Genomic DNA, 25,487 nt, shown 5'->3' on the forward strand with positions numbered 1-25,487 from the left:
ACTTTTACATAGTGTATTATACATCAGTCCACGCCCCCGCTACATACAGGCAACAGCCAGTGCATAGAGATGGACTCTAAAGATCAATATACACAGGAAGCTGATTCTCATTTACACAAAGGCCTCTTTACCCCGCTCGAGCAGCATCAAGGGGCTTTAAAGTGAATACAACTGTAATTCACACTCACTTTAAGTCTTCTTTACTCTGCCAGAGTGAGGTAAAGGGGCTTCCGTTTAAGGGAGAAGGTGGCCCAGCTCTGCCAGGGCCCAATTCAGTTTCCATTACAGTCAACGGGAAGATTCCCATTGACCTCAACAGAAGTTGGCTCAGGGCCTCATCCTAGTGAAGGAAGTGAATTCAGGACTGCAGAGTCCTTGACTGCACACAGCCTGCTGCCCCCAGTCTCCCAGCCTAATAGGAAAGCCCCATGGAATTAAACAGAAAATGATCAATTATCTGTAGGATTTTTGGACTATCCTATAAAATGTAATAGCATATTAGATCCCTAATGTAAAATTCCATGGGTGACTTTAAAAAAAACCAACCCTATAGAAATGGTCTCAGTCCCTGTAGGCATGTTTGAAGTCATTGCTACAAACTTCAGTTACATTTCTACAGAGCCCTACTGATTCCATCCCTAACAGACTGCACGGAAATTTTCCATCAATCTGATTCCTAACACCTAGAATACCCCCAGCTAATTGCAACTGCAATGGCAACACTTGGGAAGCAGGGCTGATGTTCCCAAAAGCCAAGACTCAAACAGATTCTAACCTCATTTAACTTCAGCTAAGCCCACAGTAAGTCTATTTACTTCTTTGGAGACCCCTCAGTGAAATGCTACCAGAGTATCTAGGATCAGAATGAGCCATTGGGCTCCACAGATCAGACTCAACACTTTGAATTGCAGCTGACACTGGCCCAAGAACTTGTCAAAGATATTGATGATGTAATTAAATTACAGCTCCATTACAAACTTCTTTTTGTAAAGATATCTTCATGACCAAGGATCTAAGCATCGCCCTATCATTAAAGGGTATAAGAAACACAAAGGGTTGATGTTTGGCTCAATACAGAAGTAAAATTCTATGGTCTGTGTTTATAGACTACATGAGCTCAGAGTCTCTTCTGACCTTAAAAATCTATGATACTTCTCTCACATACACTAGTGTGAATCAGGAGTAACTCCATAGAAGTCACTGGCAAAACTAGTGTTACAAATGAATCAGACCGTTTAGCATAAGTATATCAGTTCCATCTGGTATTTAGCTGCGACTCTTATACCTTTCCCAGACCCGAAGAAGAGCTCTGTGTAGCTTGAAAGTTTGTCTCTCTCACCAACAGAAGTTGGTCCAATAAAGCTTGTCCCCTACATTTTAGGCGCAAATAGTTTAGCTTAGGATCTCATTGGGTTCATTTTATCTACATTAAATCAAAACAAAAAACAAAAGTGTGTAACCAATAGCTAACCCTTAGGGGCCAGGCTCTCTGCTGGTATTAACTGGCACTGCAACATTGACTTCAGGGGCCTCTGTACTGCTACGTCATGCAATGTGACACATCACTTCCCCTCTTGCCAAATTATCTAGCTACTCCGCCCAGTAAGTGCCCGAGTGTAGGAAGTTAGGGCTCTGGAAGTGGAAAAGCATGGATGATCTTAACCTTTGAAGCTGGTCTTTTGATTAGATGTTCCCGTCTGATTTGGAAAACTGTAACTTTCCAGACAAATGAGATGGGAGAGCTTTTGATTGTGCAAGGTCTGACTTTCCCAATGAACTGAACGCCATCCTAGCTTGAACAATCATTAAAATCCTACTGCATGAAACACACAGTATTCTCTTGCTAAGACACAGCCGACCGGTCACTGTGTCTGCAGACATTTCTCTTCCCCTACCCCTTGTTTCAGTCACTCTGAAAATTGCTAAGCACTAACGATAACCTGTAGCATGGAGACCAAACCATGAGACTTCCGTGCTATGGGGAGAGTTGTGCCTGGTGTAGCTGGATGGGGAAGAGTATATGCACTCAAATGACAAAGCAGCATTGGCCACTTGTTTTCCAAAGCCTAAAACAATTTTTAAAAGGTCACTGCCATAACTGAGTATGCAACACTTGGGCTGAGGCGTGGGCATGGCTGCAGGGGACTCTAGGTAACAGAGAATGCAGTGCTGGGCTGGGAAAGGACCCTGGGGAAATGGTGTTTACTGTTCATTGCACATACTTTTAAAGCATCACTGTGTGTTTTAGAAGTGTCATTGCACACACATGCATCACTGCGATTTAGAGCCTTGCTTAGGGCAGCTGATTTCATCTCTAAGCCATAGGAAAATAATGCCTAAAATACAGGTTACAACAAACTCAGAGCATGGGGCAGGAAGGAGCAGAGATTGCACTAGAGCAGAGATGAAGCTGTACAGGAATCCTGACCGCTCTGCTCCTTCCATATGTACCGAGTTCTTCCAAGGTGCACCTGGAAATGCACGTGGTCCCTTCCACATACACGCCCCTCACCTGCACAATCTGTGACTACGCTGGGCAGAATACATCCTGGGTTCAGACATGCTAGAGCTCATCCCTTGCAGTCTCATCTAATACAAATGAGGCCAATTGCATTTCAGGAAAGATGTTTTTTAAAAATCCCCCTCACTTTAAAAACGCTGAGAAGGCCAAGAATGCACAACTCACCATAGTCTTTCTTGCAGTATTTCTTCATGTTAATCTTCAGCTTCCCCTTGGACGCCTTGCAGTATGAGTCACAATCTGTAGGGGGGAGAGAAAGCGAGAGGGCAAGAAAAGATTAACAAAACAAATTAGCCTTAAAAATGCATAAAAGGCTGGGGGAGGGGGAAGCGAGAAAAGCTGCAGGCTGCCATGAATAAGCAGCATGCCTGTGATATCCATCTGCCAGGCCCCGATTGGGTCGTCTAGCAGGGGCATTCAGCAAAACCTTCCTTTCTAAAGAAAGCCTTTTACAAAGGAAGCCATCCTCCCTCCTCCCCGCCTGACGAATCCCTTTAGCTGTCTTCGCCGGGCTGCCTCTGCCTTCATGGGAGAGCCCAGGGCCTCCCTTATTGTGCCACCCAGCTCTTTTGAGAGCCACACAAATTCCCCCTGTTCTTAAACTGCAAACTGGAGCCTGATTAAAGCCCACAGAGGCCTCATTGTCACCCCTAACCCAGGCCTGTGGCAGGCTTTGGCATTCATTGCAGAGAGATTCTGGCTGGGGTCATGCTCCAACAAAAGAGGTCAGAGAGGAAATTAGCAGCCCATGAAGCATTAGCAAAGCCTTTTGGTGTCCACTCTACTGGAGTGTGCAAATAAAATACCCCAGTAGGAACATTTCATTTCTAATGGGCCCTACTGCTGTGACATGATGATTTTACTCCTCGGAACATCGGCCTGTGTTCCACTGCCACTAATGTGATGGAGCCGGGGCTGTTGCTCTGGCAGCGCTGGCAACATAGGGCTGTGTTGGCTGTGCTGGAGCAATTCCATGCATTTCAGCCCACCGGGTACGGAGTGATTCCCGATACGTCGGCGGCTCCTCCTGGCTCCGATTTTGGCAGAGCCATTCCAGTTTTGACAGGGTGGGTCTAAGTCTGGCCACGTGGCTGGAGCAGACAACACATCATGAGGCAGCCGTACGTAACAGCAGTACACTGCACTGCCATGAGAACGTAAGAGCGGCCAGGCTGGGTCAGACCAAAGGTCCATCTAGCCCAGTGTCCTGTCTTCCAACAGTGGCCAGGGCCAGGTGCAACAGAGGGCAAGAACGGAACAGGTCATCAGCAAATGAGCCATCCCCTGTCGCCATGACACTCCACTGTGAGGCGCAAATATATTGGCACGAGGTGGTGACAAAATAACATCACATGCAACCATGCGATGGCCATGTTGTCACGGCCACACTGCACCTTGGCACTGTGACAATTTTAAATGACTTCGATGTTGGTGCTTCCACCATTGGCTTTAGAGGTTCTGGTGCCCCCGAAGGGAGGGGGAAATGTAAAGGGAGTGAAAGTTTGACTCAGGCAGGAGGCCAGACTGAATCAGGGCAGATATCAACACAAAAATACCCACTCTCCAGCATCTCTCTCACCCCTCTCCCATTTTTAAGCAGTTGTTTTGTAATCCTTAAAAAAATGCAAATGCCATTGAAATGCCACTGAGAGGCACCAGAGCTCTGTGACTGAGGGCCGGGGAGGAGGAAAGCAGGAAAGGGAAGCAGTGTCAGCAAAGGGCAAGGCTGCCAGGGCACAAGCAGCTGATGGGAAGTTGCAGGTGACTTTCTGACACACCTCCCCGAGCTCACGTTCTGACCTGATTCAACCTGCTGCTGGAGAGAAGCCTTTGGAATGTTCTAAAGAGAACCGGGCAGTTTCTGCCTGCATCTCCGCTAGCGCTGGACCCGATCTTCTGAAGCTGCTTGTAGACCATTGCCGCTTACAACCTTGTGGCCATTCTACCTCTATTTCCCCTTCATACAGGCCCCTTAAAGAACTCACTCAGTCTCCAGTGACCTTGTAAGGTCAAATCCCCTAATTCACTCTTCACCAGCACTCCTCAGGCTGGCAACAGATTTTGTCAAATGTCCAGAACAAACACACAGCTTCTGAGCTCACCTTCTCTCCTGTAACTCCAGCATGGTCTGGCTAGGACTCTGAACCAGCATAACTTGCTCCTCATAGCTGCTCTGTCCACCAGCCCCAGCTCCACACAACATCCTGTTTCCCGAGCATCCCCTCTTTACAGGCAGGCCACCTGTACTGCCTCTGGCAAGCTCAGCTACTTGCCCAGCCATGCCCCTCTCTGCAGCATCCTGCTGCCTTTTATATCAGAATCACTAGATTCCTCTCAGGTGGGGTTCATCTTGCAATCAGGGCTGCCTTAGCCCCAGGCTCTCCAACCCATACACAAGCCACCCTGTTACACTGCTCTTATTATTTGCATTACAGTAGTGCCTGGAGGCTCCAGCTGAGATCAGGGCCTCATTGTGGTAGGTCTTGTCCAAACCCATAGGGAGAAATGGCCCTTGCCTGGAAGACCTCACAATCTAAATAGACCAAGAGTAAAGGGGTAACAGAGGCACAGCGTGGGGAAGTGACTGGGAACTAGGAACACCTTACCCACCACTCTCCTAACCTTGGAGAGGTGCAGAAAGAATGAGCGGTTTCTAAGCCCACTAGGGCCTTTGTAGTTGCAATACCTATTTGAAACTTGAGTTACTCTCCAGAATCGCTGGGGAAGTTTGTTCTATTGAACCTGTGCTGACTCTGGTGGGAAGTCAGCACTCCAATGCGTGACGAAAACACAGACCTCTGCATTAGCCCACTGACTTCTGCTGGGACATACCAGGCATGCCTAAGTAGAAAGCATCAATTGTGCCAGCCTTACTCCTCAGCGTATGTATCCTACTCCATGAGTAGTGCCACGGATTTCTATGGAGCAAGTTACTACTCAACAGGAGCAAGAGTATCAAAATACAGTCCTGCGTTAGGTAGAACCAGTTGGAATGCACCTCCTGTACTGCTAAATATACCAGGTACAGCCAGGAGAAGTGCAGTTGCCCAACACCTTAATGTTCCATTAGTTTCAAAGGAATTTCAGTGGAATGGTATCAACGCATCACCTATCCCAAGGGACCAGGAATCAGGTTTTTAAAGGTATTTAGGCCCCTAAAGATGCAGATAGACACTTAGTGGAATTTTCAAAATGTTTAGATGCCTAACTTGATGGGAGTTAGGTGCCTCGGTGCTTTACAAATCTGGGAGAATTCAAATCCCCTGATCCCAGACCTGGCCAATTGTTTTGGTGCCAGGTCATGTTTAAACCCAGAAGCAGATTATTTTCTGGTTCTGGTTGGGATGTGGCCACAGTCTTGCTAAGAGACCAAGATGATAGAAATTCCATGATGGCTAATCTTCCAGACTTCCACCAGTTAGGGCTAAAATCTTGCAAGATCTCAAAATCTTAACTCTGATTCCACCTCCAACCCAAGCCCTAGCCCCCAGGCTAATCCTAACCAAATACACACATGGCCTCACCAGCCCATCTCCATTCGCTCCTATTGTTCTCCAAACACTAGTCTCTTGACTGCTATCAACTTTATTCCCATCCCTCAGAAGAGTGCAAATGATGATAAATTGCTTTGCGCTCTCTAAATATGATCTAATCAAAGTTGGGGCCAGAAGCAAAACCTATCATTTGAAACAACACGGTTTTCCATGCCAGAAGCCCTGCTGAGATTCCCTACCATGTTCCCAACCTGCCAAGAACCTTTTAAATGGAAAAGAATAGCCGAGGGCCAACGGATTACAGAAATCATTACGGCTCTTTGTTTTCTTCTTCTAATATGACCCTGAATGTCAAGCAAGACTTGAAGTTTGTCCAATAAAAGATATTACCTCACCCACCTTGTCTCTCTAAGCAAGACTTGAAACACACTGGAACAGAGAGTGGATATCCCATAAAAGCATTGGCAGAAAGCTTTAGCTGGAATCTTTTATAATATCTAGCCCTTTCTTTCACTAACCCTATAGGGCTTGCATTCTGACAATCATTCAACTGCCCCATCCTCAGAGGTTTCCTGTGTAATCCTTAAACCTGTCTGCGTGTCATACCCTCTGTAGGGGTACAGAAGGGCCAGAACTTGTTTGCAATTCATATAAAGGAGATTCTTTATGGAGGCTGCAGTCACAGACAGATCCCATGGTTCTCTCTGGCTCTCAGATTGTGCTGACTAATGTCACCATGAAGAGCTACCCTAAGTCCTGGCCTGAACTTTGCAGTCATGGAAGGAACTGCTGATTACCCTGAATTCCCTTTGTTCAGACTACAGGAGATGCACTCTCCTCTTTTTGCAGTGACACTAAATGGCAGACCAATGTTTGCAGTGGGCCAGACAACACCAGACCATCCGTTGAGGGCACAGGCCATGTCCAAGATGGGTTATTTTAATGTCGACAATGCTGAGGTCCTGTGAAAGATTCCAGATGATGAACACTGAAAGAAAACTTGTGTGGAAGAGTCTGCAAGAGAACCTGACCTAACCAGAACAGACAGGGCTCTGCCCGAACACATCTGGCTAAGCAACATGCAGATCTGAGACAAGCAATCAGATTCATTGAATATGCAGCTAATGGGATTCTAGTCAGGAACAATGGGCAGGATGTTTTCTGGATACTAATGCACTACGATGATGATTATTACCAACACTTTGCCCTCCTATAGCACTTGTCATTGCAAGATCTCTAAGCTTTATAAATACTCACTAATTAGGCTTTGTAATACCCATTTCACAGAAGAGAAAATGATGCACAGAGAGATGATTTATCCAAGGCCATACAGTAAGTTAGTAGCAGAAGAAACTAAAACCCAGGAGTTCTGTCTATCCATCTGCTGCCCTAACTGCAGGACAACACAGGGAGCAAGTTACCACATCCTGATACTTGTACCAAATGAAGTGAATGAAATGAGCAGTAGGGGTGTAATGTTAGTTATAAGCTAGAGCAAAAATACCCTCTTGGATGAATGGCTAATGGTTGCCTAGCCCAATCTACCCCTGATGGCGGAGGCTGCCTTGTGTCTGCTAGCTGGTGGGTGGACATGACCAGTAGACAGAGTCCCTGATCTGGGTCAAAGCTCACTTTGGGAGTGCACCACCTCTGCTAAAACCAAACAGGAGATTGTCATTGACTGAGCCAGCAGGAGCTGGGAAGGCTTTCTGTCCATCTCCTATAGCTTGCCCTGTCTTAGCATCAGGTCCAGAAGTACTGCTGCTAGAGAAAGTGGGATTAATCCCAAACCAAGAATCACCCTGGCGTTTGTCTGGAACCATGCATCTCTTCAGGAGCTTCAGAGAAGTTCAGCAATCTTTTCTCGTGGCTTAAATTCTCTGCATTTCCCAATCCCCAGGCTGTTCTCATAGTATTTTCAGTTGGGCTGAGATTAGGCACTCCAAGAAACCTGCCCTTGTGAGGTTTCCAAACCCATGAGCCTGGGATAAGATTCAGAGAAGTATCCAAACTCGACTGGCTCTCCAGACCGTATGAGCTCGGCCAGCCAGTATTCACTTCCTAAACGGATATCACATTGAGTCAGCAATCAGCACATTGGAGCACCGCGGGCTCAGTCCTGCTTTTAGGGCAGGGAGTAGCATTGGGGCTGGTGATTTTTAACATGACAGGAAACAGCCTAACGGTGCCCAGCAGGGATTGCTGGTAGCTGTGGTGTGAAAACATCCTCCCTGCTTCAGCAGCTGTGGATATGGAGATACTGTGAACCTCATGCACCAGGTGGAACCAGTTTAGTTCTTAATTAACTATCTAGTTCTCTGTTCTGGGTCTGGCACTCCCTGGCTTTCATCGCTGTCAATGAAGAGTAATTCTACTGAAGTAAGGGAGAGCTGGATCAGACCTTCCTACTTTGTCCTCTCTTCCTTTTTCTTCCTCCTCACACCTCTACTTTCTGGGCCAGGGCCTCAACTGGGTTAAATAGAACTCAATGGGCCAATTCCCCAGCTGGTATAAATCAGCATAGCGCTAAAGAAATCAGGAGGGCCAGATCCCAACTCATGTAAATCAACGTAGCTCCAGTGAAGTCAATGGGTCAGATCCCAGCAGGTGTGAATCCGCAGAGCTCCATTGGAAATCAGTGCTGATTTACATCATTGGTGGATCGGGTCCCCTGGCTCTCTCTCTGTCTTTCACCTTCTGAGCTCTCTCCTTTCTCAAACTGCTAGATAACCCACTGGAGACTGTTTCAGATGACAAATTAAATCTCTGAAACAAAGCTCAGATTTTGTGTTTGCGAATGAGCTGTTCGCATACTTAATATTAAAAAGGTTACCTTTTAGCCAAGCCAAATGCACACAGAGAGCGCTGTAGTTTATTACACTAACGTTGCCTAATGATTAAAAAAAGATTCCGCCCGAGACCATGAAACATCATTTCAACAGCTCAGACACCGGTGGAAAGATTTACTGTGCTGCTGCTCCCTTGCTGAAAGCTGATCGCCGAGCCAAGCTCCAAGGGTTGCTGGGTGCGGGGGTCGGAAGTGGGGAGGAGACGCGACTTGCTGACAACTGGAATACGCTGAGCACTGCTGCAACGCATACAGACCATTAAAGGGATGCAGGATTCTCCCTGCCTCAATTATTTCTCCCTGTGTTCTTCCTCGCCAAACGCCCATTGCCCACCAGGCTGAGTGGGAGTGGTCTGATCGTGAAAGGTGCTGAGTATCCACAGCTCCCACTGGCTTCCATGAGAGATGCGGGTACTCTCTTGCACACCTCATGGGTTAACCATGGGGTAATCCTCTCTAGACGAAGGACATGGCTGAAGCATCAAGAGCGGGAGCTGCCTAGCAAATAGGTGAATAATTTTCACCTTAGACATTCTACTCACCCACTGTCTCCAGATGTAGTGATAGAGACCAGGATGACACAGGGCCTGCTGCGAGAGGGAGGGGAACCTGTAGTGTAGTGTAGGAACTGAGCTGTAAGGGCAATGGGGAAGAGTTGAGTTGCCATTTGTCCTGGTCCCATGGGGAGCAGTCCTGGGCTTGAGGTTTTGCCCTCTACTCTGCCTCTCTGGGATGGGCTGGAGGATAGAATCAATCCTCGCTTTTTCTTAACCATTACAGCTGCTGCCATGTCCCTGTTCAGTAATGTTTTGGCGGCCATAGCGCTAAAGGGTCAGGTGACTTCCTTGAGTGGGTGGAGACTTTCCACCCCAAACAACTCCTTTGTTTTGAATCTTGCTTCTCCGGCGAGAAAGCTGGGTTTTCCCATCTCTTCTTGCCTGACAGACACGATCTCTTGCTTGAGAACCTAGCGTGCTCTCCCCCTGTACCCAGCCAGCACAAATTTGCATCTGGGATCCGCTGACTCACAAGGTTACACTGGCGACCTCATGGATTAAAATCTATTTAACAAGGAGCAGGGCCGTCCCTAGTTATTCTGGGGCCCTACGCAGCCCCCCACAGGGGGTGGTGTGGGGCCCCAGGCCTCTGTGGGGAGGTGAGTGGGCAGGCTGGCCCCAGGCCTCTGTGGGGGGGGGCTCTGGATTGGGGGACGGGGGGAACCACCCCCCCAGCACTCACCGCTGGCGCACGTGTGGCCAGGTTGCTGCACTTCCCGGTGAGTGCAAACCCGGCCCTGCTGCAGAGCTCAGGGAAGTGGGGGCAGGGCTGGAGCGGGGAAGAGGCGGGGTGGGGACGGAGCAGGAATAGGGGCCCTGGGGAAGAGCCGGAGCAGGGGCTGGAGCAGCACGCAGCTGCGCAGGGCACCGGGAAATTTGAGGCACCAAATTTCCCGGTGCCCTATGCAGCTGCATACTTTGCATATGGGTAAGGACGGCCCTGACAAGGAGAAACCACAGTACAACTCAACACTGGTCACTAGTCCAGCATCTTCCGTCTGAGGGCTCAAGTGCATTACAAACCTGAACTAACCGAACCATAAAAACTCCCTTCATTGTATCATCCCTGTTGCCGACAGATGGGGAAATCAGGGCCCAGAGAGGTTTAAAGAGCCAGTTTTCAAACGTAGACACCTAAATCCAGATCCTTGACCCTAAATACCCATTTTAAGCACCTAAATTCTGATTTAAGGGAGTAGATCAGCATTTGGGTGGCAAACAAAGGACATCAAATGCCTACTTTAGGCATCTATTTAGAAAATTGAAAATACAGGAAATCTGAGGCAGGGCTAAAACCCAAACCTCAAAATTCCCAGGTATATGTTCCTCCCACCAGCCCATGCTTCCCCTTTCGATGGGCTGAAGACCTGCCAATATCAAAGAGAGGGAAAACATCATGAAAAAAACCCTACCATTTATAATGGGAGTGACTGGATGGTTTTCCATGAGAAAACACGAACTGGGAAGGCAGTTGCCGAGTCTGAGTGTAAACTGAGCAAGAGGGAGTTTGGAAAGACGCAATTGGTACTACTTGTTCTGAGAGCGATCCAAGGTCTTAGAGCAGGTAGCAGGCGGCTGTTTTGTGTCCTTTTCAGCTTAGTAAAATATGTCAGCAATGCATTTACAGGCTTCATGGCTCTGCCTGTCCCCTTGATCTAGCTAACTCTCTGGCCGTGTGAAGGGCTTCCGCGGCTAAACACCTTGTTTGTTTTATTAATTTTTTTTCTCCCGAAAAAAATCACTTTAGTTTAAAAAACAATGTTCTCCCTCCATCTTTTTAGGGAGTGTTAGTGCTGGTGAGAGCCAGGCATGGTGCAGTCAGGTGCTGGACAACCAGCCACACTCAGCTCTACCAGTGCACCTCCTTCCTGATCTGGGAGAAAGCTGAGTGAACAATGGCTTTTTTGGTTCAGGAACTAACCTGAAAAGTCCAAAAAAAATTTCAGATCGATTCAAACTGAAACTATATTTTTGGATTTTTTGCTGAATCAAAAAAAAAAATGAAAAACTTTCATCTAGGTCAACCCAAAACAGCCACAGTCCCTGTCTCCAGATCCGAACCACACAGACACTGCAGCCCTGCTCCCCAATATTTCATTGTGTTTTGGTTAATTTTTGGGTGGTTTCCTTCCTCCCCCTTTTTTTTTCTAAACGAACCACCTTTCTAAGAAAAATGCTGTTTGAAACCAAAAAATGGAAATAAAGTGTTTTTAAATGGTCAAAATGGTCAAAATGAAATATTTGACTTTTCAGAATTTTTTTTGACATATTTTTCAGGCCAAACTGTTGTCAAATTCAATCCAAATTCACTAATTGTTTCAATGCTCCCCAAAATGTATTTTTTCTCCAAATTTAGTATTTGCCAAACATTTTCTGCCCAGCTCTAGCTGGAACACGTGCAAGACAGGGACTTCCCATCATACCCAGTTGCACCCTGGCTTTAGGATGCCTACTAGTGTTCACAAGGGGAGGCTAAGCTGCAACCAGGAAACTTATTTCACTTGTGATTTAAAGATGATCTTCACAACACCACTAAAACCACACTGCCGTAGTGGAAACCAAATGCCGCTCCGATATAAAGTGTTAGAAACATTTAAAATCATTTTCAGATTTGGGTGCCTAACCTAATACTGATGTAACTGCCTAAATATAGATTTAGGTGCTTAACATTGAGCACCCAGATTTGAACATTTGGCTTTAGCCCATCAGTGACTGAAACTCACCCCCAGGCCCCGCTCCTGCTGCACAATCACAAGGTTCGGATGCACCATGGATTGCCATCTTTCACCTGCTACGACTCAGAAAGCCTCCCCTCCCTGAGAAGGCTGCAGAAGTTCTAGAATTAGTGCATACAGGCTGTCTGCTGGTGTGAGGTGAATCTGGTTGTCCCCCCAACCCCCCAGTAGTAAGCATTCTTCAAAGTGTTCGAGTTTCTTGTTCTGCGCCTTTTGGGTATGAAGTCAGGCTGTCACAGAGCAGAGCAGGGACTACGGAGTGTTTGGATTTCAAATGCTCCCAACTCTGGCACTTCATCCTATTACAAAGATCGGGTTAGTCTGAGAAATTCAGATCTGGGTCTTGCTTTGTATCTCAGACACCCCCAAAGGGTTCTGGATCTGGGGGTGTCGGTTTGGGCCTCTCTGTTAAAAAGACAAGACTGTAGGGAAAAACAGGCTTCACCTCCCCCTCCTCTCCATCCCCCTCCTTCACCTTTCCCCCCCAGATGCCCCCTGTACGCTCCAGTGCTGCTGTATTGTAGATGTGACTAGTAGAATGAATGAGAGGAAGGCTGTATCAAGAGGCAGCTGATGGAAAGTAAAAGACCCCATTTCAACTCGTTATGTAGCAGAATGGCTCCTACCCTGTTTATCTATTGTGCAGGTTTTAAAGAAAGGCTAAATGAGGTTTATAAAGTGCTCTGCAATTAGGGTTGCCAACTTTCTACTTGCACAAAACCAAACACCCTTACCCCACCCCTGCCCCACCCCCTTCTCTAAGGCCCTGCCCCCACTCACTCCATCCCCCGCTTCCTCTGTCACTCATTCTCCCCACCCTCACTCACTGGCTCATTTTCACCGGGCTGGCTCAGGGGGCTGGGGTGCGGGAGAAGGTGAGGGCTCCAGCTGGGAGCGTGGGTTCTGGGGTGAGCCCAGAAATGAGGAGTTCAGGGTGCAGAAGGGGGATCAGGGCTGGGGCAGGGGGTTGGAGCACGGGCTCCAGCTGGGGGTGCAAACTCTGGGGTGGGGCAGGGGATGAGGGGGTTGGAGTGTAGGAGAGTGAGCTGGGCTGTGATTGAGGGGTTCGGAGGGCAGGAGGAGGATCAGGGCTGGGGCAGGGGGTTGGGATGAGGGTGTGTGTGTGAGGGCTCCGGCTGGGGGTGTGGGCTCTGTGGTGGGGATGGAGGGTTAGGGGTGCAGGAGGCTGGGATCGAGGGGTTTGGAGGACAGGAGGAGGATCAGGGCTGGGGCAGGTGGTTGGAGCCTGGAGGGTGGTCGGGGTGCAGGCTCCGGGTAGCGCTTACCTAAAGCAGCTCCCGGAAGCAACAGCATGCCCACCCTTCCGGCTCCTACACGGAGACGCAGCCAGGTGGCTCTGCACGTTGCCCTGTCCACAGGCGCCGCCCCCGCAGCTCCCACTGGCTGCGGTTCCTGGCCAATGGGAGCTACAGGGGTGGCACTTTGGGCAGAGCAGCACACAGAGCCAACCAGACAGACAATGGCCTGGTCAGCAGTGCTGACCGGAGCCACCAGGATCCCTTTTCGACTGGGTGTTACAGTTAGAAAGCGGACACCTGGTCACCCTATCTGCAATGGTAAAGTACCAGGTGAGTGCTATGTATGATTGCTAAGGTTCCCAGCTAATACCTGACCGTCTACTGAAATAAAAGGAGTTAGAGCAGTGAGGAATTTGGCCCTGAACTTTTGGACACTTCTTCAAGATGACCATCCAAATCTTTTGTGCTTTGCCCAGCACTAGAAGCACATCAGGCTCCCATCCAAGGAGGACGGTTTTAATATTTCTGCAATTTTACCACAGCTGATGTTTCAGTAGCAACCATTAGAATCATTCTATAGAGTGCCCGTTGTGCTGCGCAAACATGCTCCCTCCAAACTAGCTGCTACTTTATGTCCTTTGCTGGCCTTACATCCCCGGGGAGGGGAGAGGAAGGGATGCTGCAGGAATTGCCTTTTTATTTGCATACTTAGATATTGGACATGGATGGGGGGGTGTTAAAAATCTACTGTGCCTAAAGCACAAATGGCGGATCGTTTTGGCACTGCAGAGCAATTCAATACAAAGCCTGGGTGGGGTTTATTAGAGGGGTGAGTGACTTGCTGATTACTTTCAGATTTTGCATTGTGTGAATTGCAATATGAGGCACAGCCATACAGGGGACATCATCTCTTGGGATTCAGACAGAATTGTGGAGACAAGGAAAGGAATATGTATTATTCTGGTTATTTATTTTGGCTTGGAACTGATCAGATTATTATATTTCAGAGCATCCTTCTTTCTTTAGCATAAAAGCAACCTAGTGACAGCCCTTACTGTAGTCACTTTAAGAGCCATGGTTTTCACACTGTTAATTTCTTCTGCATCAACCCACACACTTTATAATATCATTGACAGGGAAATGCTGAGCGTTACCGTGAAATGTGGTTATCTGCAGAGTCAGTTTAAATCAGGGTGGACCCCTGTAGCTGTGATGAATTACAGTAGTTAATATGGGTAACATGCTTTGAAAATATGAAGTTCTACATAACTGCAAATTATAATTTTTAATTATTATGATTATTGCATTAGAGTGGAATTGCACGCCACTGATATGAACCCCAAATGCACCTCAAAACTCAAAGTTTGGGGAACATTTGCAAGCTATGCTTTTGGGCTGAGCTTGGGATTAAGGTGCCATAATAATATAATAATACCTAGTATTTTATAGGGCTTTCTATGGGCAAAATACTGCACAGATATCCATGAAGGTGGGTTAAAGGACGTGGGTAAAGATTATTATCCCTATTTTACAGATGGGGAAACTGAGACAGAAAGGTGAAATGACTTACCCAAGGCCATCCGATACTTCGGTCTACACTGGGCAATTACACTGTTAGAACAAAGTACCCTAGCATGATATTAAACACTCAGGCTCTGTTCAGCCTCGGAAAAGGAAGTGTTTAGCAAACATATCAGCTAACAAGGAGAATGGTGTTCAGAAGGGGTGATGGTCACATGTCCAAGGACATGCCAGTGCTGGTTTATACTAAGTGAGGTTCTAATATGATACAGTTTTCCAGTGCAGACAAAGCCACACAGAACCAGGATTCAGAACTCAGGACTTTCCATGGCCCAGCACTGGTCTCATTCTTCCAGGGCACGCTCCCTAACATCTGCCACCTCCTGACTTTGTCCCTGGGCCACAGGCATGAAAGGGTAAAGTCCTTGCACCAATGCAAATCGACTCAAATGTTACAATGTAGCATTGGTACAGTGTCACTAGCCCAGCTTTTCTCAAACTGGGGTTCCTGACCCAAAAAGGGGTCGCAAGCTTATTGCAGCGGGGTCGCGGTATTGCCACCCTTACTTCTGCGCTACCTTCAGAGCTGGGCGGCCGGAGAGTAGCAGCTGCTGGCAGGGTACCCAGCTCGGAAGGCAGCATCACTGCCAGTGGCAGCGCAGTAGTAAGGGTGGTATGGTATGGAGTGGGGGAAGGGTCATCCCAGCCTTCGTTCACTGTCCTCCGAGATGCAGCTCCATCAGACTCAGCCTTGTCTACACTAGCAAGGGTTGTCCGGTAGAGCTATAACGGAAAACTCTTCTAAGACTTATTTTGCAGGTATAGCTGATACCACTTCCTTGAGATAAATTAGCTACACCTGCAAAAGGACTATTTTGCCTGCATAATTGCATCTACAGGGCTTTTGCCAGCACAGCTGTGTCAGTTAAGCGGCAGGGCCGGATTAATTGGGAGATACCATGATCACGAAGGTGGTTTTCCCAGGGCGAGGCTCATCCATTGCACTGCGGGTGTGCTGACCCCTGCGATTTCCCCAAATGCAGGAAACTCGACTGCATAATTTGTGTTAGTGGGGGACTGCGTTCATCCTCTCTCCTGGAAAAAAAAAAAAAACTCCTAGGCTAATAAAACTATAGCCTTAGGCCCTCCTATTTTCAGGCCCTACTGTAGGCCCTCCATTCCATATTGAAGTAACAGCTGAGTGACAGTAGCAGGGCCATCGGAAATCTTTCCTCATTAGATATTGCTTTGTACAAATTAATCCATCAAGACTGTGAATTCAATGTATGGTGGTTGTAATATTTTTTGCAATATGTAATTCATACTTAGGCCTTTCCCTCCCATTAGCCTTAGGCCCCTCATAACCTTAATCCGGCCCTGTTCAGGGGGTGATTTTTTCATATTCCTGACATAGCTATGCCAGCAAAACTTTGAAGTGTAGACCAGGCATAAGGCCACAGGCCAAAGACCGAGTCTACACTTTAAAGTTACATCACATGAACTATGTTTGTATGGTTAAAGTGGAACCCCCCAGGGCAGATCCAGTGATACTGGTATAAAAGTGCTCATAACAGTGTAGCTTCTTCAGGGTCAGCAAAGCACAATACGCCATACCGGTGCTTTATAACAGTATAACGCCATCTGCTTCAGTGCTTTCAAAGTGCTTTAGTGCTTTCTAAAAAAAGAAAAAGACAAAAAGTCTCAGCCCTCACTGACATAGTTATGCCGGTAAACTTTTAGAAGTGCAGCCCAAACCTAAGATCTTGTCTATGGAGGAAAAGTGTACTGATTTAATAAATCAGTTGGATTTACTGACCCAATCTAACCTGATCTGGATGAAGCTTAACCCGGTGTAGGTGCATCTGCGGCGGGGGTTTCCACCAGTTTAACTAGACTGACTTTGAAATGGATCTAGTTAAACCAATACCCTCGACTAGCATAGATCAGGCCTGTTTCAAAGAGACACTTAGGTTGCAGCGGGGCAGTTCCGTAGCTGAATAACTCTGCACTGATGAGTGCCGTAGGAAGATAAGGTTCAAAATGGCACTCACTCAGGGCAGGACGTGTCAGATGCAAACAGAGAGCCAAACTGAGTGAGGTCTGCAGCCCCACAGGCAATTCCAGCAAGGAATAACTGCTATTAACCTCACTCTTGGAACAAGAAGGTGCAGATAAGCCCACAGCAATGTCCTTTCTTCTGGCTGAACAAGATTGATTGAAAAACAAATTGGCGCAAATAAAGCATGTAATTAGATTAAAGCCTCTTGCCTGGAGCTGCTGGGTTGGAAACCGAAGCCCAGGCTTGTTGCAGGAGCCAAGGCCCTATTAGTATTCCCATCTCTGCCCCTTTCATCCCCTGCAGCCCGGCGAGAATGCCACATCCAGAAGGTTCTGTTTGCCACCATGTAGTTATAACCCAGCAAGCAGGATCCTTTTGCGCCCCACTGAAGGATGCATATTGGAATAATCGCCAAAAGTCCCCACCCAGAACCTCTCTCCCCTCCCCTGCACTGCTCTGGAAACAATCGCAGCTGGAGCTTCCTCGGGGCAAGAGGAAGGCCTGACGGCTCCAACACCACTAGCTGAAGCTAAGGTGCCCCATTTAGAGCAAACGTTTCGATGGAGCATCCGCCTGACTGTGCGTCTCTTTCAGTCTAGAGTTAATCTGTGTCTGGCTCAGAGGAGTGACACATGGAACTCCCCCACCCCATCCCGGTACTTGGACACCCAGACAGACCAGCAGTCCCTGGGCTTAGGGGAGTAATGGGATTGTCCCCTCCTAGAGCCTGCAGGAGTGCCAGTCTCAAAGGGGTGGGGGAGAAGCAAGGTCCCCTGGCCCCGTCTCATTGTGCAGCGCTGGCCAGTCTGTACACAGGGAGAGCAGAATCACGGCGTGCACCCTCCCCGCCAAGCACCGGGGAAGGGATCGTGTCTCACACTTGGGGAGGGATGGCCATGCAGCATCTCCAGCATGGGCCAGCGCCACAACCCAGCCCTTAACGTAATACCCGTTAATGGCCATTAACTCTTTCACCGCTGGTTCCCCATTGCCCCTGCCTGTGCTGCCATCATCTGTCGATATTCCCTGGGAAAACAAAGGGCTGTTAAACCTTCACCAGCAATGGTCTCCTTCCTCACTCTCTGCATGGAACTCTCGAGCAAGCTGCTTTGGCAGCAAGCTTGGCAGTTCTTGGGGATGCCCAAACAGCCCACGAGAGAACACAGGAGAGGCTGAGCTGCCCCATCCCCCTCCCGAGCTGTACTTCCCCAGAATTCACAGCTGTCTGGTTCAGAGGCAGCAGGTCCAGAGCTGGGCTTGGAGGCTGAGGCTCCTTTCCCGCAACGTTCTGGGTTCACTTGATCAGGTGCTGAGGTTTGCTCCAGTCTATTGTTATTGTTCCAGACGCAGGCAGGCAGAGGGGCCCTGAGACAGATATTGTAAAGCACCAAAGCGGAGACAACAGGGAGTGATCCTGAATGAATTGCACCTCTGCCCCCACCACTTGCACATGGCCGTTCACGCTACATCGGAATCCCCCGCACTGCGTGCTCCCCTGGGCTCCTCTTTGCACCTCCAGATTCCACAGCTCAGAATGCCGAGGTGCCCCCTGCGGAGAGTGATGGGATAGGTTCCCGGGACACTCAGCTGCATGGAAGGCACAATCTGCCCCAGCATGCCTGGGGTGCTCAAGCTACAGTCAAGCAGCTAAAGGGAAAGTCTGAGAACACCAGGAGGACACTAGAAAACAAGCCACCATATGAGCAACAGGCTTTGCAGTCATTTGTGCCTTCATGTCAATGCATGGCCACATGTCACAGCCTCCCCCACCCCATAGCCTCAGGTCACTCTGCAGGCAGCCTGCCTCAGTTTCCCCCATCAAGGAGCTTCTTAAATAAATGCCACACACAGGCTTTCCATCCAGTACCACTTGTTCCTTGGGGCCTGAGGTTTTATTGACAAAACAGTCCAAAATATCAAATCCCTTCTCAACACCATCCATCTACCCGTCACTCCCAGGCCTTTTCTGCCTGTAGTCTCACTCCCAAGCAAGTTTCAGCAACCTTTGTAATCCACCCTAGTCTCCCTGAACTCCTGCCTCTGTAGCTTCCTGCTGCTCTTTATAGGGGAATCAGCAGATTCCTGCTCCTTAGCTACAGGATTGGCTGGTCCGAAGCCTCTAGCCCTTTAAGGGGCAAGCCACCCTGTTATATTCCACCAGAGTCTTTACTCACTTGCTTCCTTTTAAATTTGAAACAGCCACAGTCTCTGTCTCCAGATCCGAACCACACAGACACTGCAGCCTTGCTCCCCAATATTTCTTTGTACACACCGTCCCACCATTAACCAGATCAATTACATCCCAGCAGCCAGGCCCCAAGGTGCAGCTGCCATTGGCAACTTCTCTCCGGAGTGAATTTAAACCCTGAAGCTTTTGGCTTGTTTACTAAGATTCCTGAGTCAAACTGCAAGTGCTCAGCCTCCCTGCATCCTCACAGGAGAAAAGGATCAAATCCGAATGGTCAAAAATATTACATTGGCTGAAGGTTTGCGCGGGGGGGGAAGCGGGGATGGATCAGCCTGCAGCAAGTGCCTGGAAAATGCCTCATATATCCGCTGAAAGATACAAAGCGAATGAACGCAAGTCTCTCTGCTGGAGAGTCGGAAATCTCATGCGGGCGAGGAGTGACTGGGTGTGAGTCCACTCTTCACTCCATCCAGCTGAGCTTGCCTAGTGCAGGGTAGAATGCGTACTGCATCCTATAAAATGGAGCAGTAATGGCAGTGTTTCACCCTGCGCTCTCACAGTCACCATGCCGGATTCAGGCCACTGCTCCTGAGAGTACGTCTACACTGCAGCTGCTGGTGTAATTTCCAGCTCAGGTGGACGGATGCACACCAGCTTTGGTTGAAGTAGCATGCTAAAAATAGCAATGTAGCCACGGTAGCACAATCAAGACACCCAAATACAATCCCTCCAGAGAACCTAGGTACATATTCAAGTGGCTAGCCAATGCCACCATGGCTACACCGTTATTTTTAGTGCACCAGCTCTATCAAAGCTAATGTATGTATATCTACCTGAGCTGCATCTGCAGTGTAGACATACCCTCAGGAGCCATGCCTCTTGGAGCTTGTACTGCAGAGGTGAGCCTGAGAGCTGGTCAACACACTGAGTTGCACTGGTTTAATGTAAGGTGTGATTTTCAACTGATTTAGCTAAGCCACTGAACAAGGCTGAGCAGCAATGCTTATTTCGCTTTAATCCAGGTTTATTTTGATTTATTTTAAAGAACAGGTTTACATTAAACCAAAATAAGCCACTCTTTAACCAAAAAAAGTATCCAACCAAGGGTTTGCACCAGTTTAAGTAAACTGATTTAACAAAACCAATTTAACTGAACCGATGCAATTTTGTGTGTAGACAAGGCCTCATATGCACACATATATGCATGCATGCACAAATGCACGCACACAGGCACAAATGCATTAACACAAAGAGACATATACACACATATGAGCGCACACACATATACACACACTCATGCACATGCACACATGTGAACACACACACACAGAGATATTCATGCAGATACACAAGCACAGAGACATGCATGCACAGGCACACACACAAAAATACAGAGGTATGCATGTGCACATACGCTGAGACATGCATGTGCACACACACACATATGCACATACAGTGAGGCTTCAAGCCAGGGTTTAATCGTATGAAACTTACAAAACACTTCACTCCAGCCCAAACCACATTTTGTCACCAAGGGAACACAGCCGGGAGCTTTTCCTCTGGAGAGCCAGCCACAAGCCACAAGCCTTTATTCCTATTCCCAGCTTGAAGAGCAAGAGCCCCCGAGTTTGTGCTCCAACTGCTGACATACTTCAGAATTCCCTATTACAGCTGCCCTCCAGGATACCAACTTGCAGAAAGCTCTAGTCTGCGTGATTAAATACATTAATAGGAAACCATCTGTCTTCAGTAGCATTGGCCACTTTATAAATTACCAGCCAGCCAGCAGCTCCCTGTCAGAACGGCCCATGCACTGTACCAGCGCAGTGAGGCAAGGAGCATGTACAGATGGAAAGGTTGTAACCCAGAGGCGGAGTCCGTTGCTTATTGGAATACAGTGAAAGTTTCTCTTTAGAGGTGAGCTGAACATTTTAATCCATCATCTGACATATTTACAATCCAGGATCATTAGCAGCATACACACACTGGGCAGAATTAGTTACGCAGAGACGCCAGTGTAAATCCAGAGTCACTCTGCTGACATCAACAGAATGACTCAGATTTATATCATAGAACCTTAAAGTAGAATTTCGCCCATGGATTTTAACATAAACACATTTTAAAAGATTTATACTCAGTCCCCTTCCATTCCCCTAAACCAAGGCCTTGTCTGGGCATAGAAATTGCACTGGTTCAAAAAATGGTTTAGCTAACCCCATTTAGCAAATCCCAGTATGGACACACATATGATGGTTTAAAACTAGTTATTGTGGAGTGGTTATAGAATTCCTGGTCCTCCACAATTACCAGAGAGAACCAGCATGTGTTGCAGCAGGGAGCGTAAAAATGTAGGAACTTCCTGGTTTGGGAGGTCTCCACTTGCTGTTTAAAACATGGCTCTTGGTATCTGTGTCTACATGGTGTCAGGAGTGAATCCCTCTCTCCAAAAAAGGAGTTGTGACACTGGCAGGCCAGGTGCCAGCTTGTGCCAAGGTCCCCATGTCTCTGCTGGGGACTTCTGCTGGAATCTGTCTGGCTCACGTGGGGGTTAATATTGATAAAATAGGTATTAGAATTATAAGCAAGTGTGTAATGTCTGGACTCTTATTGAATGCCTGTGAGTTGCTGCCTGTATTAATCTTACTTGTAATATCTGTGCTCCCTATTGTAATGTACCATTTGAGCAGTTGTCTTGTGAGCCTCTGTGACTGTGTGAATCGCCCTACAGGGGAGGGACATTAATCAGTGTGAAGATTTGCTCTTCTACAGAAATTGTTATGCCCCTCCCAAAAGAGGAGACCCATCAATACCAGACAGGCTATGGGTGGATCTTACAACTGGAAATGCCCCACATCTGGATTGAGGAATCGTCAACAAAAGGACTAACGCCTCCTATTGTTGTATTGCTCTCGTCCCTGAGAAGATGCGTCATGCAAGTGGACTCCTTCCATCAGCTGATTTTGCGGCTCAGAGCACATGGTAGGACAAGGATAAAAACCCCAAACCAAAGGAACTAAGGATCTCTATGCTGCTTGGACTCTGGGGGGAAAAGCGTTTGTAGGCATAGAAAGAGATCCCCAGCTATTTAGCCTGAGTTAGCCCTACAGATCAACTAGAGCTTGCTGATGATAGAAGTCTATATTATCTTTTGAAACCTAAGGCAGTGACTAATTTGTGTGTCTATGTTTGCTTGTTTTAACATTTTAAATAACTCTCTAATTTCCTTTTCCTATTTAATACATCTTTATATAGTTTATTATAGGACTGGCTGTAAGCCAGTATACATGGTATAAGCCAATATACACCTGAGATTAACTGAAGCTGTGCAGATGAGCTGGTGTTTCTTACACCAATAACTATCAGTTAGACCCAGATCTCACACTAGCAAAAGTTATAGCAAAAGTCAGAATGCAAGAAACTACAAAGAACAGCAATGTGACTTACATGTTAGCAGCAGAGGGGACAATACTGATAAAGTAAAGAGAAAAGACACAAATGTGAAAGGAGCAATCAGACCAAATTTATAACATACACAGAGTGCAGATCTAGAGCGTCTGAGACCAAAGAACCTTAATAGGAGGAAAGCTTGGGAAAGCTCTGGAAGATGTGGCAAGACACCAAGCCACAGATGGCAAAAATGTCCAGCAAAAGAGACAGAATGTAGTAGCTGTTATAAAATGGGACATTTTGCAATAGCCTGCACGTCACCAAGAGTAGTGGAAACAATCCCAGATGGAGTGTTGTCATCAGATGACAATGAGTTCATACTTCTCAACAGAACAGACAACACCTTGGTACACAAGCATTAAAGCATTAATCTAAACCAGGGGTTCTCAAACAGGGGTCATGAGTTTATTACATGGGGTGTTGCAAGCTGTCAGCCTCCACCCCAAACCCCACTTTTTCTCCAGCATCTATAATGGTGTTAAATATATAAAAATGTATTCTTAATTCATGAGGGAGGGTTGCACTCAGAGCCTTGCTATGTGAAAGGGGTCACCAGTACAAAAGTTTAAGAACCACTGATCTAAACAGTGAAAACCTTACATTTAAAATTGATACTGGGGCAGCCATCACTGCAATTCTAAAAAAAGATTATAACTGATGCCAGGATGGATATCTGCAAAAACCAAATAAAATGTTATGTGGGACTAGTAACAAAACATTGAATGTTTGTGGCCAGTTCCTTGGGAAACTACAGAAATGATGGAAAATTCTTCATCAAATAATAAATGTAATACAAGGACTGACAACTCCTCTACTAGAGTTGCCAGCAACACAAGACTACATGTCACAGAGAAACTGCAGTGCACTAATGGCAAAAAGCAAACTAAACAGGAGATGTAACCACATGTCTTCACAGGCTGGGAAAGCTGTCAGGGCCGTACAAAATAAATTTGGTCCGCTGTCTCACACTGCATTCCTATACTCTTGCTAGGGAAAGTCAAAGAAGAATGAAAGAGAATGGAAGATATGGGAGTTATTTCCCAGCGAGAAGAACCCACTCACTGGTGTGAGGGGATTGTAGTAGTACCAAAGCTCAATGGAAAAATCTGAATTTGTGTCAACCTGACACAACTTAATGGAAGTGTGTGCAGAAAAAGACACGTGCTTATTTTGTACTGCCCTGACAGCTTTCCTCGCCCAGTGACCAGATACTGTCAGTTACCAGAAGCCAAAGTCTTCTCAAAGTTAGCTGCTATAGCAGACTTCTGGCAAATCCCCCTTGCTAAAGAATCTACACTATTAACTACATTAATCACCCTGTTTGGAAGGTACTGTTTCACTTGTCCTCCATTTGGCATATCTTCAGCACTAGAACATTTCCAAAAGAGAATCTCTCAGATTGTGTCAGGTTTGCTAGGCGGATGATGTGTTAGTATTGGTATCATAGATGCCGGCTTCCTCTGGGCTCAGGGGGTGCTCAACCCCCCGCTCCACCCCAAGCCCTGCCCCCCCGACCCCTTCTCCCAAGTCCCCACCTCTGATCTGCCTCTTCCCACCCCCGCCCCGCCTCTTCCCATCCAGTTCCACCCCCTTCCCAGAGTGTGCCCCATCCCCACTCCTCCCCCTCCCCCCCAGCACCTCCTGAATGCCGTGAAACAGCTGATCGTGGCAGCCGGGAGGTGCTGGGGGGAGGGGAAGGGGGAGCTGGCTTCCAGTGGGCACTAAGCATATGCTAATTTTTTTCCCTGGGTGCTCCAGCCCTGGAGCACCCATGGAGTCAATGCCTATGTGGTATATGACAGAGAGAAAAATGAACATGATGAACGACTACATGCAGTTTTGAGATGCTTCCAGCAAGCTGGCCTTGAAACGTGAATTTGGAAAGGAGCAGATAAAATATGTATGACATGTAATTAGCAAACAGAATTCAGACAAACTGAAGGCATTACTCACCTTACCCAAACCCAAAGATATTTCTGCTGTAAGAAGATTCCTGGGCATGTTGATTCATTTTGGGAAAACCTTACCAAATGTAGCTCATCTAACAATCGACGTCCTTAATCGACGTCCTTAATGGTCACAATATGTGTATTTAGGGTAGCCGACAACTACACGCATTTAATAAAATAAAAGAACTACTGACATCTCCACCTATTTTGGTACAATATTCGATAAATTATCCAGCAATGGTAGCAGCTGACACATCTTCATATGATTTAAGAGTTCACGCAAAAGCAGCCAGAAGGAGACCAGAGACCTGTTTCATTCATAATAAGAAGCCTCACGGAAACTGAGCACTGGTATGCTCAACTGGAAAAGGAAGCTCTAGTAGTCACTTGGACCTGTGAATGGCTCAAAGCATATCTGTTTGGCTTGAATTTTAACATAGAAACAGACCACAGGCCCTTAGTGGCATTATTGGGTTAAAAACCACTGGCTGACCCTTTCATCTAGGATTAAAAGATTTTGACTATGGCTGATGACGTGATTTTCTTTCAACGTTGAGCACATACCAGGGAAAGCACTCACAGAAGCAAACACTCTATCTAGAGCCCCAGTTGAGCATCCATCAATGGAAGGAGGAAAAGCTTTAGAGAAATGTCAAAATGTACACTGACCTTGTTCTGCCAAAAATTCCAGCATCTGCCAGCTGACTTCAGCAAATTAGAGATGAACAACTAAAGGATGAGACTTGCCAGAAACAGACTCAACTCTGCCAAAGAATTCGGCTGCGAGTCAACTTCCAACAGATCTGGCAGGACCAAAATGACCTTCACATGGTCAATGGCTTACTTCTGAAAGGATGGCACATTCTTATCCCTGCGGTAGTTCAGAAAATGATGCTCTCCAAAATCCAG

At 47.2% G+C, this 25,487-nt stretch overlaps 1 protein-coding gene and 1 pseudogene across 3 annotated transcripts in view; one reads left to right on the plus strand and one right to left on the minus strand.

Annotated features, from left to right (window-relative positions):
* NTN1 (netrin 1) overlaps positions 1-25,487 on the minus strand; it is a 233,857-nt gene that overhangs the window by 28,304 nt on the left and 180,066 nt on the right. For all 3 annotated transcript variants that reach the window (XM_043527741.1, XM_043527742.1, XM_037914351.2), the window contains one exon: positions 2,687-2,761. In XM_043527741.1, coding sequence (XP_043383676.1) covers positions 2,687-2,761 — 75 coding nt within the window. The remainder of the gene's footprint in view (positions 1-2,686; positions 2,762-25,487) is intronic.
* LOC114022572 lies at positions 15,879-16,033 on the plus strand (annotated as a pseudogene).

The sequence above is a fragment of the Chelonia mydas genome, chromosome 14 (assembly GCF_015237465.2).
Source record: "Chelonia mydas isolate rCheMyd1 chromosome 14, rCheMyd1.pri.v2, whole genome shotgun sequence".
Taxonomy (NCBI): Eukaryota; Metazoa; Chordata; order Testudines; family Cheloniidae; genus Chelonia; species Chelonia mydas.